Genomic DNA, 15,498 nt, shown 5'->3' with positions numbered 1-15,498 from the left:
TCCTCACGGGGCTCCTCACATTGTGTTCCAGGACACCGGGCTCCACAGCGACAACACTGTAAATTATGTCAACATCCCCATTAGCCCCCCATCGGCTAAAACTAACAGAGAGCTCCTGTACATGGAACTGGATCTGCGGGAGCCTGGCTCGGTCTCCAGTCCACGCAGGCCTGTCAGAGGTAATGTTGAGCCTTAAACTGCAATTTTACACCTCTATTTGGTATTTCCTGCTGCTGCTTCCGTCTTTCTACCCTCTGTATTAATGGCTTTTTGCCACTGTTTGCACCCCATGCCTCCACTGCACACAGGCCCAATGCATTATCAGAACAAACAGGATTATAGTACACGAGTATACATTAATAGATTCTTGAAGGGTTTTAAACTGTTAGGTATTTTTAGTCAGATAGAAATTGGATAGATACTTTATGTATTAGAAATGTTTAGTAGAGATAGGATGTCTAGTTACTGTTAAATGCTTAGGCATGCTTATGAGTTTCTACAGGGTACATCTGGTCAAGGATAACTAGAGAGAAGAGTTGATGACTGTCAGCAGACAGGGTGTTTAATATTATTATTACGACATGTATAACTGTAGCCTTAGCCATAATATGTTCTTATGTTTAAGTCACGACATGTACTAGAGGTGGATATAATGTATAGGCCTGGTGGGTTCAGGGTCTTTCATCTTACATCTGCCTGCGAGCAGTTTGGAGGTGCAAGATACCTGAGCGTGTAATGTTAATTTTACCTGTGATCCTTTGAATAAATCAGCACTGTTACTTGGACTGCCTTGTCTCTCAGAGTTAGCAATGGTAACAAGAACCAAAGACCTACAAAACACAGGGCGGGCTATGGAAAACATAAATAATAATAAAAAAAAAGTGTTCCAACACTGATGTCTGTTTAATTTGGTTCATATGTACTTCTTGCTTCCTGGCAGGGTTATTTTACCAGAATGTGTACTGATTCTTACAAATATCCAGTTGACTGACTCCAGAGAAGGAAAGATGCATCTACTGCCCCCATACTCATATGAAAATACACACTTACTTTTGATTTAGATGAGAGTGATGTGTGACTGCTGCTTTATTTCCTGCTCCATTTGTCTATCAGCTTTTAAAAAAATGTGTATGGAAATGAAAATGTGCTCTTTGCAGCAACTAAGTGCTGCTATTACTAAGTATGGACATATTAATACACCTAATGCATGGGGAGAGAATTTTATTCATGAAAAACAGCCATTTCATTTTTATTGCAACTTCAGAGCCTAATTTATGTAGCATAATCACATTTTAGATGGTGAAAATGAAGCAATTTAATACAGTGACATAACGCAACTACATCAGTAAATGTATTAAAATTCTCAGGTGTGAATTGGCAAATTAAAAAGAACATTTTAACTCGGTAATTTTATGCAAATAATAAATGAAACGAATGCTTCAGAGACCTTAACAGCAGTATCATTTAGGAAACTATCCTTGGTTGTTATAACAGAGGGAAAGTAACAGTTTCTTTTCTCCCATCTCTCCCTTTACCATCGATTTCTCAACCAGAAGAGGGCTCCATCAGGTACGCCAACCTCAACATCACTGCCATGGAAACAGCTCAGAGTGAGGGTGGAGCATGTTCAGGACAGGGAAGACGGACTGAGTCAGCTGAAGAGCAGGAGGTGAGGGTCACCAAACTGACGCTGCGACGTCCAGTTCAGTGACACTTCAGAACAGCTCTCCCTGCGGATTCACTTTGAAGATGCCAAAATGCTCAAATGCAGTAGGTCATTATACTTAAAAATACACACCATTGTGCCAGTGTACAGAAATTCCTGCAAACAATCCATTCCACTAAGAAAACAGGAAATATCCGGGGACTCTCATGCAGCTGCCATCGTGGATGTTTTGTGTTTTAAATATTTTAATTTCTCATATACTGTATTTAACTTAGCGTTGTCCTTTTACTCCAGAAATGTTACTTTTTTGCTGCATGGCACTTACTGTAAATATGCTGAGGCTACTGTTGGAGACATATGCCTTGTCTAAGAAGACTGGGGAACATTGGTCATTGGTATAACATGGCCTTAATGGCACCAAAAACTAATGTTCACCAGTGCAGTTATAGCTCGGAGACAGATAAATAGTAGCTTTGCTTGGCATCGCGTTAACAGTTGTTACGCTGAATGTCTTTTTAAACTCTGGTTAGGTTACCTTTCTTACTTAGTCTGTTTGGGTGTGGCTACCTGTGTTACCCCTTATGCCAAGAGGTCACCAGTTGTTTAGATTCATATTATTTGTCACAGCTTGGAAGCAGAATATGATTATACAGTGACATCAGTGCACTGACCATTACAATCAGTTGAATCAGAGCGTGAAAGAATCTGATTTAAATAAGTACTTAAAGTTATGTGATCTGAAAAGCTAATTAATCCATACCAGTGTTGCTCAAGCAGGATATGACTGAGTAATCAGCCAGCATGTAACGTTATTCATAGTAATCAATGTCCCTGCTTCTGGTCCGTGCCAGGCCGGCACTTGATGAATAGGAATGTGTCGCGTGTGTTCCAATTTCTCACCCTCTCCCCTTGATATCATCAGGACAAATTGTCCAGTAGTGGAGGCTAATTTATATTTATGGTGGCAGTTCCCCACTGTTGTCTCTAGAGAGGAGACAAGGAAGAAGAAACAATGGGCGGGTGAGTCTCACAAAGTTTTACCAAGAACAGCAACAGCTTTTCTCAAAAGGATGTGTAAAATGTAGCAGCCTTTATTTATGCCAATAAAATATGAATAAACTTTTTAAACAATTACTGTTTGAATGTAGTTCACAAATGTTTAATATTAAACATTGCCGTTTCAGTGCTTCTTATGCCAAGCATTCTTCATTTGATATTGACAGATAATGGCAGTACTATTTCAATATTTCAGCCGCCTGAGGTGCGAGTTTCTAAAATAGTAGCAGCCTGATGTACACGACGAAGCACTGGTGAAATTGGCTGACCCTTGGGACCTGAGCCATTACATCTCGACAGCTAAACTACATCACCTGGTTATGGGTGACTCGACTCCTGCTGTCCATCCCTCAACAACCACCTCCACAAAATTTGGCCCCTGTCGCGTACTGGCACAGTTTCACCATGATGTTTTCTCCACACCTGTCCAAAGAGATGCTGCTACAAAGCACCAGGCTAATATGTAAACTATTTTATAATGAATCTCTGCTATGCATAGTATCTATGTAGTACCCTACAAATCATTCACAGATTTTTAAACTCACTAGCTAGAAAAGTAGAAAACCTTCCATGAAAACATTCTTTTTACAGCAGATGAAAGGGAATGGGCCTGCGTGGTGTGTGGCTGTAGAGGGAATCTGTTCAGTTCATTCAGCCTTCACTGATGGAATGACCACGATGGAGCCTCTCAGAGCTCATTGTGTCCGAGTCCCTGACGAGAGATCTTGTTGGACAAGTCCTGCATGTGTTTCTTCATCTGAAATTGGTACAAAGAACCAGCAGTTAACATCAGTCTCTCCCTTTTTATTGTACTGTCTTTTTATACAACTAGAGAGACCGGTCTTAAATGCAGACAAATTCCTATAGGTTTGTTGTTGTAGATGGGAAACTTGCACCATCAAAACGCTCGTTGGCGGTGGGGTTTCTTTGCCACTAAATGCAGCACGGAAGCAAAAACATGTCTACATGACCAACTGAGACAGAACAAGGGTGATTTTCTGTGCTTGTCTGGCCACTAAGACACTAATGAGGAAATGCGAGGCAGCCAATCGCAGGGTATAGTTGCATTTCTGGAGAGGTGCACGTCTGATTACAACATAGGCTATGCATTACCTATGCTGTTGATTCAAGGCAGAACAATCATTTACACTTGTGTGTTACCTCAGTGACACAGCACATAAGCTTCTACAGCAGGCCAGCAGTCAGCCATTAGCAGCATCAGTAGCTTTGTGGTGTTTGGTGGCATAATGTGAAGTAAAATCTGACAGAGGGAGGAGAACATCTATCCTACCTTGTAGCCCATTTCCCTGGTCTTCTCAGCAAGTGTGTTGTACTTCTCCTGGTTCCTCTTGATGTGCTCTTTGTCTCCTAAAGCCTCCACATGTTGCAGCTTCTGATGGGACAGTTCCAGCTGCTCCTGGTAATGGCTGTGCTTTTCCACCTTGGTCTCAAAGTGATGCAGCTCCTCCTAAATGAATGAAAAAGACAGGGCAGTTAACACAGACGGCTGCAATTTACCATTAGTTAAATGCACAGTAGAGCTTGCATGCATCTTGGGTAGTGACTACAGAGGAAATGCCACAAATTTTCAACTTAATGCCTCCCTGTGATCCAAGTCTGGGAGCCAGAAAGCTTTTAAACATTTAATATTTAAATTGAGTTGTTCACTGCATTCATCTGCTCCATTCAAAGGGTGAAGGGGGCCCAATGAGACATAGGAGACTGGGATTGTTGTGCATTTCAAATGTGTAATGTGTAAAATGTGAACACAGTAAGATGCATTTTCTGTCTTATGACTCATCATACACAAGTAGTACTTAGTTAAAAAGTGCACTGTTAAAGTTAAAGGTTTCCAAGAGTTGTAATGCATCTTGAAACTCAGACATGTTCAAAGAAATGTCACAAGAAACATGGGAGCTACCTTAAAAGAGTCCAGCTCGTCTTCGCTGAGGTTGGCTCTCTTGGCGGCCTCCCACAGTTCAATAACACGGGGCTCACGAAACTCTACAGAAGCGCAGACAGACAGATGAAGAGAGTCTGGAGCCGAACCAGTAGTGGCACACAGTGCTATTTTAGGGAAGCGGTCAGTGCATTAATGTAAAAGCTTACAGTACTTATCTAAAACACAGTCTAGATGAGTTCGCAGTGCATTATACAAAGCATAAAAGGTTAAATATTATGTTCGCTGAGACAAGGCAGAATAAACTTAAAGTTATCTCTCTCCCTTTTCTCTTCGTGACCACCAAGCCCGAGGCTGCTAAGGCTAGTTAACATAAAGCTAGCATAAACACAGAGGACTCCCAGCTTCAGTTCAGAGGCAAAGATCTGCAAAGCCAACAACTGGCATCTCAGTCCAAACTAATGTTATTGTGAACAAACGTGATTTACTATGTCAAATATTCTAGTGCGTAAATGGCATTGCCTTTTTTTTTTTTTTTTAAACAAACACAGGGAAATGGACTGCAGCTTTGCTCTTAAATCCATCTGCCCCAGTGCAGCACTGAACTGGCAACAGTGATACACCCTAACCCCGGAATCGCCACGTTGGCTGATGTCACAGTGAAAAGGGCCAATTAAGATCCAGTCACAACAGCAAGCTACCCCAGGGGCCTAATCATTTGGTACTTATATGAAAGACTGCTTGTATTCACATCTCTGCTTAAGGTGCTGTCATTCCTTAAGCACTACACAGTGCATGAATAACAAACCCAGGCAGAGAAACGAGAGGAGATTTGAGTGAGAGGAGACAGGAAGTGAGGAAATGATGAGAACAAGTGGTTGAGTGAGAAAAAACCCGGAGGGGAATATGGCGAGGAAATAAAGGAGACAGTATGACTCAGCAGAGGGAACATCGCCTTTGTCAAAACTCCTCAAAAGACTCCCACTGACACCTGCACAACTGAGACCTCACACACACTTAACTGAAAGCAGCCAAATATGAGAGATTATAAACTTTCAGAAAAATGCAATCATGGCAGAGTAATGGATGTTTTCTCAGAATTAAAAAGCACACGGACGAGCTTTACGTCACTGGATGGATGTAACACTGGGAGCTGTTTAAATAACCTCTTTCACATTTTTCACATCCTTTTCATTTCAGAGACATTCAATTTGAAGCTACAAGCACAAAACAGTCAATGTTAAGCCGCTGCATGTCAATGCTCACCCACTGTGATGCATGCTATGATTAGGCTGATGAGATAAATGAAAAGCGAGACTGAGATGGAGAAAATACGAGCTGTTTGTGTGTGTGTGTGTGTGTGTGTGTGTGTGTGTGCGTGCGTGCTCTCTCTCACCACTGTCTTCAGTGAAGCCCTCATGGCTGAGCTTACGGAGACGCTCCAAGCCCTGGTTGAGGTCTCTCATTTTCTGCTTCAGCTCCGTGTGCTTCTGGTGCAGTACAGGCTCTTTGGCGTCACCCTCCAAGGGAGAGATCACATTCTTGTGTATCTCTGTTGAAGTGAACAGACAGAAAGAATGTGAGGAGAGGAGGTGATGGGGCAGGTCAGGAGCCACAAGTCAATCGGGGTGGGGTAAGGGTAGAGGAAGAGAGTGGAGGAAATGAGGGAGGGTTGAGACAAGAAACGTGAAGCATAAAGGGAATGATGGAAGGAAATAAGAGAATGAAATTAAAGCAATATAAAAAGACAAAGAAAAGCAGCATTTAATAGAGTTTAATATGAGCCATAAAATAACCTGTACAATTTTATAACATTTCATAGGCCTGACTTTTTCTTCATATTTCACATTTATTTTGCAATAAGAACCTTGAGCAGCCTGTGAGCCTAATCTTGGTGAAGCTGTCACTGTGGTTATGAGGTTCCAACCTGTCTCAGCCTAGTAAAAGGGGAGGAGGTACAAAGTGCAGCAAGGCCAAATGGACAGTGCTACACTTACTCAATAATAACACCTGACATTTAGATTAAAAAGAAAAAATTAAGACTGGGGTCAGGCAGTTGGGTGGAGGTGACTCCCCTCAGGGAAACGTGTGATTGGCTTAACATTTAAAAGTATCAGACAAACAGAAAAACAACCCTGGCCTGTTCTGGCAGAAATGCAGTGCTGTGGAGCCGTACCAGAAAAGTTCTGGCATGAGACAGCTGCAAGTTGTCAGTCACGTCTTTAAGAGACATGCCTGTCTTCCCCACGTCTGTCTTAAACACAGCTGGGCCTGTCAGCTTGGCTTAAAACTCAAAGCTTGATGTTATATGACAAGCACTGACAGAGCAGAGGGCGGTGGGTGGCAACACGTGCAGTCTGATACCTGCCACCTACGTACACGACCATATGACTAAACACAGACAGAGAGCATTTCAGACTTGGAATCGAGTTTTGAGTTGTGTTTTTTTTTTTTTTGCACAGATTTGCTTTGGAATCTGCCCTGACAGCTAGAACATGCAATGCTGGATAATTCTGGACGCTTTAGTTGAACATGCCAAAAACTACTAAATACCAAGAACTACGCAGAGATGACGCGACACCTGTGCTGTGAATGATTCATGTAGCTCACCCTCAGTCCGGCTGATGGTATCCATGAGGATGTTGTACTCGTGGAGCTTGTCTTTGTGGTGCTGGAACTCCCTCTTCAGGCTCAGCAACTCCTCGTTGGAGAACTTCGCTGAGTTCTTGGCCTGAGGGGGAAGAGTCATCAGAGACGGTCTCAAATGTAACAGAGCAGTATTTTGGATGGAGGAGGATGATGGCATGAAATACAGCAATGCCTATAACATGCTGTACACATTCAGTGAGTATAATTTACTGACGCAAATCTGTCAAAGGTATGCTTTGTGTGCTGCAGCAGAAAGTATAGCACAAGATTTTTATTTTGAGCTTAAAAATAATGTGTTACTGTGTCCAGTGTAAGACAATCAAGCACACACTCTTAAAATATACGTTTCAGTATTTTTTTTCCTCCCTTCTTTGCAAACTAATTTAAACACACACCTTGTTCCAGAGTTTATCCAGCCTAGGATCATCAAATGTGTCTCCCTCTTTGGAGTCATGGTCCTTTAGGTAGTTGCTCTCCAGTGGTCGTGTGTCCCTCTTCCCATCCATCCCATACTTGGCCAGGATCACTGTGTAGCAAAACACAGACTTTTTACTAATGAACAGAGTAACAGCTGAGGCTGTTTGATACCTAAGATAATCTAAAGTTACTAAGACTCAGCAGACCAACAAGGTTTTGAATTAGGGAAGCTGATGACAGCTTATCAAAACGAACTCTCTTTACTTGACATACAGTAAATAGCACACGGTAGATGATATGGAGTGCTTTTTGTCATGCTGCTCCTAACCTGAAACACTTTCAAAGATGTTCGTGAGAGATACGGAAAATGCTCATTTAACCCACTCACTCACTTAGCAGAACACCTTACTCAGACCAAAGCTTGGCAGGATGCCTGGCTACACATAAAGGTAACAGAAGAAGACAAAAGATTCTAAAAAGTTATTCTGTATGCATCCAAAACCTGCCAGGTACAAAGGTTTGTTTTCCAGAACAGATAACTGATGATATCGCCACATATTTGACATGCCTGTACCTACTTTGCCAAATATTTGTCAGCTGTGTAACCCAATACATCACCAGCCTAGTACTGTCCCAACATTTCAGAGTGCTACAGAACACCACAAAGCTGGACTATGCTCTGAAGAGACTCTACCCTCATTACTCTGCTCCAGTAAACTCTTACTACAGCAGCTGATTCAGCGCCATCTCAAAACTGTAATAACACATCAGTGTCACTTATTAACTTCATGTTGCGTTCCCACCATGCTCAGAAGAATAGGCGTGTTATCCTGATTATATTGTGATCACTGACTACTTTATAATCTTCATAAGCAGGGTGCATGCACTTGAGTTATTGTTGGGTTTGTATAGTTTGCATTGTGTAGCATCAGCTGAGCCTCTTGATCCAAGTGATCTAAAATGAGCACAAACATCAGAATAAACCGATATTCCCAGATCAACCAATTTACAACAAGAGCACTCAGAAAGCGCATGTACCTCTGCCAAGGGGCAACATTAGCTCATGCAAGTGGGTCCCTTGTAAAAAATGAGATCAGAACACCACAGAATAGGGGTGTGACAACACTGGGTGCATGAGAATGAATGTGGACGCCCACAGGAATAACTTCTTTTGTTTACCTTGTTAGCATCAGCATTCACTATCGAACTTGGGCCACAATTTATGTACCATAATGACACGCCACACGTGTTTGTTAGTACTGGATGTTAAGCTGTTTTATCCATCAGTGTCAACACACTAGTGGTAGAATTGGTGCTAAGGTAGAGTAGGCTACATTAGCAGCATGGCTAACCAAAACACAGTGGAAACTCATGGCCTGGAAACATGAATGAAGCCACTCACTTTGACTTATCAAAGCATGGCCTTATTGTACACGCCTACAACACTCTTCCTGCAACCCTGCACCCTGCAACGAAAGCACCCCTGTGACATCGTGAGACAGTTTTTGCCTCACTGAAAAATATAAAATTTAAAAAAAAAAATCACAAGATCACGTGACACGAGATCTCGCCACACTCCTAACACAAACTGTGTACTAAAATCCTTGATCTGGATCATGTTTTAGGGTATGACAGGCAGATATACTGTGCATCTTACCTGAACATTTCAGGAGTCTATTATCATTATAGGCCAAGTTATAGCAGAAAAAATGTGTTAAATTTTCAATGTTAACTTTAAATGGCCGTCAGATCCAGAATCTGGACAGATCTGGATGAAGTTTGGTCTGGTGACAGACATGGCCATCTTACATATGTGTCATATTTCAAACAAAAATGATTTTGATAACTTTCAACAGAGGTATATTCTTTTTTTTTAAATTTGCCCCATGTTAAACTTGGGAATTTTTTTGTGTGAAATTTTTTATTATTATTATTTTTTAACCTTGACCTTTTTCAGCCAAAATCTAATCACTTCAAGGGTTGGATCCCACCAATGTCTGTACCAAGTATGCTGATGATCCATCCAGCCGTAGGTTAGCAGGATTGCTAACCTACAAACAAACACACGGAACCAAAAACATAACCTCCTTGGCAGGGACAACAAGCAAGGCGTCAGGATTTGCCTCTTGGCATTTCAAACTGAGTGCAACAGGGAGAAATGCTGGTAAAATAAAAAAAGGAGAGAAATATTTGTTGTTGCATCCAATTAGAAAGGCTCAAGAAAATGAGATCCATTGGGAATATGGTGACTGGAGTCCTTTTATACTGAGCCTACAAAGAAGCAGGGACCGACTCTGCTGCTCTGCTCTAAGCTACAGGTCATTTTACCACTGGGGAGCGAGGACGGAGCAGAGTCCAGTGGAGGTGGGCTGCTGCCTGTGCCTCCACAGGGCGGGGAGGTGTCCACTGGCTGCTGGTGGCAAAACGCTGACCAGTCTGGTGTGTATGGCTGGCTCAGTGCCTGCAGGTGCTGAAGTGAACATCCCGTCACACAGGCATACACCAGTTCATGAGTTTGACTGTTAATGCATGCCTGTCCTGTCCTTTTGGCACCGCAGAACAAACTGTTGTACGAATTGTTAATACAGTTCATTCTTCACTGTTAAACTATATGCTGCTGAATACTACATACAAATGGTGCATGAGGATCAAAGATGCAACATGCACAGCATACATTTCACATTCATGTGTAAGTGATAAGTGTATAAAATCAATGATATATTTATTATTGGGGTCATAGGTAAAGGTGGTAATGTACTGGACTACTCCTAATATTCTGACTCACTCTGTATGTAACTGGGGAGGACAGAAATAGAGAGACTCCTCTATCTAGTGCCCTGAAACAATTGCTGTGGTGCTATACAAATAAATAGAATTGCACTGAATTTAATTAAATGGATGACCAGCTGTCATTAACTAAGAGACTTGTCTCCGTATGTGCTCGGAGTGCTCAGCTGTGCAGCTGTACACTTTGGCCACAAGGGGGCTCACATGCAGTTAAGCAGCCTCTGCAGCACTCACAATGCTGAAGAATCTTTTAAAATATTCCTGTATCCAAGTTATGACACGGATCAGTACCAAAATCTAAGCAATTGTTTACTGGGCCATACCCTGCCTTTCTAAAAACATTCACCAAAATTGGTTAAATACTTTTTGAGTTATGCTGTTAACAACAAACACACAAACAAAATAAACCAACAAATGCCAGGAACAACATAACCCTCACCCGTGGCAGTGGTTATGATAAGCTTATGTCTAAGTTTGATAATAGTTTCACTGAAGCAACAGTATTAGTGGTGTCTTGTAGTCCATGTGGATTGGGCATGACACAAATAATATTTGACATTGACCCAAAACAGTCCTAATGATGGCTCGATCAGTGGACATACTGTCTATTGTTGATATTTTGATGAAGATTCACACATTGTGTGTCTTAACTAGAATAAAACCATCTCAACCTTCTGGTTAAACTCATCTTTTTAAACCAGTGGCTATAAATGGCAACTAATGATGTTTTACATTTAAAAGAATCTGCACTGTTTCTAATCTCTCAGAATGATGTAATTTGCAGACAGACTCGATCCTCAGAGTACAATTTGGAACACACAAAGTCATTAAAATCCTGCATGTTTCAGAGGAGATATCAGCACCACTTTCTTATTGCCAACACAGAGTCCTAAAAAGTAAAACACTTGCCAATGTCAATTATCTTTGAGTCACCTGCAGAATCATTTATGGACAAAAGCGTTAAGGATTTATATGTTTTCCTTAAGCAAATGTAACATTCTAACTGATGAAAAACAAGTGTCTGAAAAAGCCTTGCAATAACATGTTCAGCTTGAGAGCTGCTTGATATTTGATACCATTTTTGTTATTGGGTGAACAGCAGAGATATGCTTGTTGGCATCACTAAAGCCAAAATTTTAAGCAAAATCATAAAAATGTCAGCACAGAGCGGTACTGCCAAGACTGTGGATTGAATATTCAGGGCCGGGTGACTAGTCTGCAGTGAGTTTAAGACAAAGTGACGACACTGCTCAAACTATTGTTGCCTGCACTTGCGAGCAGAGACTGTCTCACCATTGAAGTTGCGCCGGATCTGGGCCTCTTTCTCCCCATTGTCATCAAGCCCCTCAACCTTCATCTTTTTCCACAGCATCTCATCTTTTTCCTGGATCTTCAGATCACTGTGCAGCTCAGCCAGCTGCACTGGGGACAACTGCATCTGTCAAACCACAGAACATAACATAACACTAGTTAAGCAGAGGGAGGGAGAACTGGGCAGGTTTGAAAAGAGAGAAGGGAAAGTGGTGACAAGGGACAGACAACAATTTAAAGATCATATCACAGGTTTGAAAATAGGGCTGGTCACCATGGATAGTCAGCTTTGACTGAGCAGTCAGTGAGTGTGGGAAACACCACTTTGATTAAGGTAACACAGCTGGAAATGTTTGGTAAATAAAGGAGGGCATACTGGTGAAGCATTGTGCCATAGGTATTGTTAGACCCCTTTTACTGGGGCACATGCCCCAAGTGTTGATCTGCTGTACCCCAGTAAAATTTGAGTTTTAACAAGCTCCTATAATTTGGGAGTGAACTAACTTAGACTGATAATAGCAGGAAAAGAACTGATTTGCTGTTCTAATCCAGAATGTTAAAGCAAAATACAAGCTCAAGTGCAGTGGTAAGGGTTTGTACAACACGGTGCACACATCATGCACAACATAGCTGATGCACTGCAGCGTGCACACAGCAGTCCATGCATTGATGTGCAAAACAAAAGAATGGAATGGACTGAGGCATGTGACAGGGACTAAGTTAAGTTTTTGAATATTACCATTGATCTTATTCTGACTGAAACATTACTGACCCCTGTAGATGGATGTAAGAAAACTCTTTAGAGGAGGCTGAGACAGAGGTTCAGAGAGATGATGGCGAGAGAAGTAAGACCTGGCTGTAGCTGGTAAACAAGCTAATGTTAGTTTAGTTAGCTAGTACATTACCAGGCACGTATGTCGGATATGAAGTAAATTAGAGTCAGTGTGTACACCTTAAAACTCTATTGGTGTCCTACATGAAATAAAATGAATGCCAAGTATGCTGCACCGATAGTGGTTTATGTTAAGTTTACACTGTTTCATTCTGCATTTCATGAATGGCCTAGAACATGGCATTTGATGCTCTTATCACACAATCCAAATCATATTTGTTTTATGCACATTTAAAAAAACAGGTGATCCTGAGACAGAGAGTGTAGAGAAAACTGTTTGTGTCTATGGAGACAGGTGTGTCATGGCCACTTCTGAAGTAATTAGAGCATCAATATGTGGCCTTATGAGTTACAAAAAGTGTTTAGATTATGTTTGTTTTTTTTAATTAATGATTTGTTGATAGAGGAACTTGACCACTTAAATCTGACAAATCAGACGTAGTTATTATTGTGAAATACAGAAGAACACAAAGAAATGTGCAATGCAGGTCCAGAGTTTTATACCATAAAACTATAGAATGTTCTTAATGTATGATGAAATACATATTTTCATAAAGATTAATTTCTCTCCACTTTTACATTTACCAGTAACAGCAGTGTGGCAGTGGAATAGTGGGCTAAGGGAAGTTCATACAGAACATTTCATTCATGCAGCCGACATGCAAGAAAAATAATTTGATTTGAGTAATTGGGCCTGTGCCCCAGTAGAGCTTTATATCTAGCAACGCCCCTGCATTGTGCCACTTTTTAAAAATCTGAAATGCGAAAGTTAAAAACGTGTCTGATGACCCAATTTACTGTTTTCTTTTATAATTAGATATAATTCTTAAAGTGTTCCAACCTTATTATCTTTCTGTGTAATACAGTAGCTTCCATGAGGGAGATTCCCACAATTAGCCTGTTATTGCTTGGGAACACTGAGGTCCAGTGGGGCAGCTGGTTAATGGTAACTGACTTGCTCAAAGGCCCGCAGCTCTGGTTATTAAGAAAATAATTATACTATTCCCCCATATTCATATGTAGCCCAACAACCTCACAATACCAAGCTTTAATTCAGCTTCTTTACTGACCACCAAATACAGTCATTTGTGTTAGTGTACCGTTAGCACAACTATCTACAGCTGCTAATGTTCCAGGTGAGTTTCACTTGACCATAGAGACTACATGTTCATATACGTACCCTTTTAGCCTTCTCCCACACCTGGTTTAGTTTAGCTATCCTGAACTCCACTGTATGTCCATCACTGCCACTCGCCTTCGGCTCGTTCACTTCACGAGAGTATTTCCCAGCCATTACACCCGCAACGACACATAGAGCAACAACCAAACACTGCAGCTTCATTGTAAATATGTTTATAACAATACAAGCCAAAAAGCGTCGGGAAAATACCAACGTTAACTAAACAATAATTTCACTGCAATACTGCAAACGTTTGGTTCCGTGACTTACTGGAGCAAGCACCACAAGTCATGTGCTCAAAATGGGATGGCACGTCCTTAAGCATTCTGGGATATGTAGTTTAGCCGGCACAGCCTTTTAGTTACTAGTAAGGCAGATATGATATTTTATAAACTACAATTCCTGAAATGCAGCTCTGCTTCGTTACCTGGCAACAAATTCAGCAAAAAGCGAGCAAATAGAAAGCTTCCACGCGCTGACGTGACAGGCTCAATGAAAACAGGCTGTACAGTACGTTATACTGGAGAAGTTTCAATATGGGATTTTTCTTCTTTTTGTTATAGCCTACTATACATTATCAGCACTCCTATGTTGTGTTGTGTAATTGTTTTGTGCTTGACATGCTACATATCCCTACTGTTTGTTAATTAAAAACACTTACATGGATTGTCAGCAGTTATTTCTGGACAAGTCTACAAATATTGCGTCTTAGTATTTAGAATAAAAAAAAAAGGTGAAACCAGAAATACAGCACAGAGTAAAGCTTTTAAAAATGCTTTACTGTTTTTCATAGCCTATTAATATTACATTCACATGTTAGATTTGCTTTATTAATCCTGTACATATATACAGATGTTTTTTTAAATTGAAGTTGAGCTCAAATGTAGTGTATTTAATTTATATTTTAATCTGCTGTCTCCCAGCTGACTTTGGGAGAGAGATAGGGAACAGGACAGGTTGCCAGTTTATCACAGGACAACGGAGATACAACAAACTCACCTTCACTTTCATCACAATGCTTGATGAATATATGAGATAGCTCAGCTGATGTCCCTGATCATCAACACCTTTTATTCCAACAAAGAGATCTTCCTGAGGGAGCTTATCTCTAATGGCTCTGATGCTCTAGACAAAAGTCGCTATGAAAGCCTGACAGAACCCTCCAAGCTGGACAGTGGCAAGGATTTGAAAATCGACATCATCCCCAAAAAAGCTGACCGCACCCTGACCCTCATCATGGCAGATATACTTCAGATAATCTGTGAAAAAGAAGGTTCCAGGTTAGAGCCCGGGCCCACCTGGGGCCTTTCTGTGTGGAGTTTGTATGTTCTCCTTGTGCCTGCGTGGATTCTTTCTAGGTAACCTGGCTTCCTCCCACAGCCCAAAGACATGCAGCTTAGGTTGAATGGTGACTGCCCATGGGAGTGAGTGTAGGTATGTGTGGTTGTCTGTGATAGACTGGCGACCTGCCCAGGTTGTAACACACCTCTCAACCCAATGTTAACTGGGATTCGCTCCAGCCTCATTTTTCTCGTTAGGCTAAGTGATATAGATAATGAATGGATGGATGAACAATCTGTGAAAGTACACAAACACACACACACCTTTATAAATTAACAATTTAAGCTGTTCATCACATA

General features: G+C 41.2%; 1 protein-coding gene across 1 annotated transcript; it reads right to left on the bottom strand.

Moving 5' to 3' along the window:
- Positions 1 to 2,965: 2,965 nt before the first annotated feature.
- Positions 2,966 to 14,167, bottom strand: lrpap1 (low density lipoprotein receptor-related protein associated protein 1). The gene is made up of 8 exons (XM_020596271.1): positions 13,859 to 14,167; positions 11,769 to 11,913; positions 7,667 to 7,797; positions 7,233 to 7,353; positions 6,019 to 6,174; positions 4,644 to 4,726; positions 4,014 to 4,190; positions 2,966 to 3,479 (listed from the first exon to the last, which is right to left on the bottom strand). Exons 1-8 carry the CDS (start codon positions 14,018 to 14,020, stop codon positions 3,411 to 3,413), a joined length of 1,044 nt encoding a protein of 347 aa, XP_020451927.1. The 5' UTR covers positions 14,021 to 14,167; the 3' UTR covers positions 2,966 to 3,410.
- Positions 14,168 to 15,498: the final 1,331 nt, after the last annotated feature.

This window comes from Monopterus albus, unplaced genomic scaffold (assembly GCF_001952655.1).
Source record: "Monopterus albus unplaced genomic scaffold, M_albus_1.0 scaffold29.1, whole genome shotgun sequence".
NCBI lineage: Eukaryota > Metazoa > Chordata > Actinopteri > Synbranchiformes > Synbranchidae > Monopterus > Monopterus albus.
The sequence above is the reverse complement of the archived record's forward strand: the minus strand, read 5'-3'. Positions and strand labels throughout refer to the sequence as shown.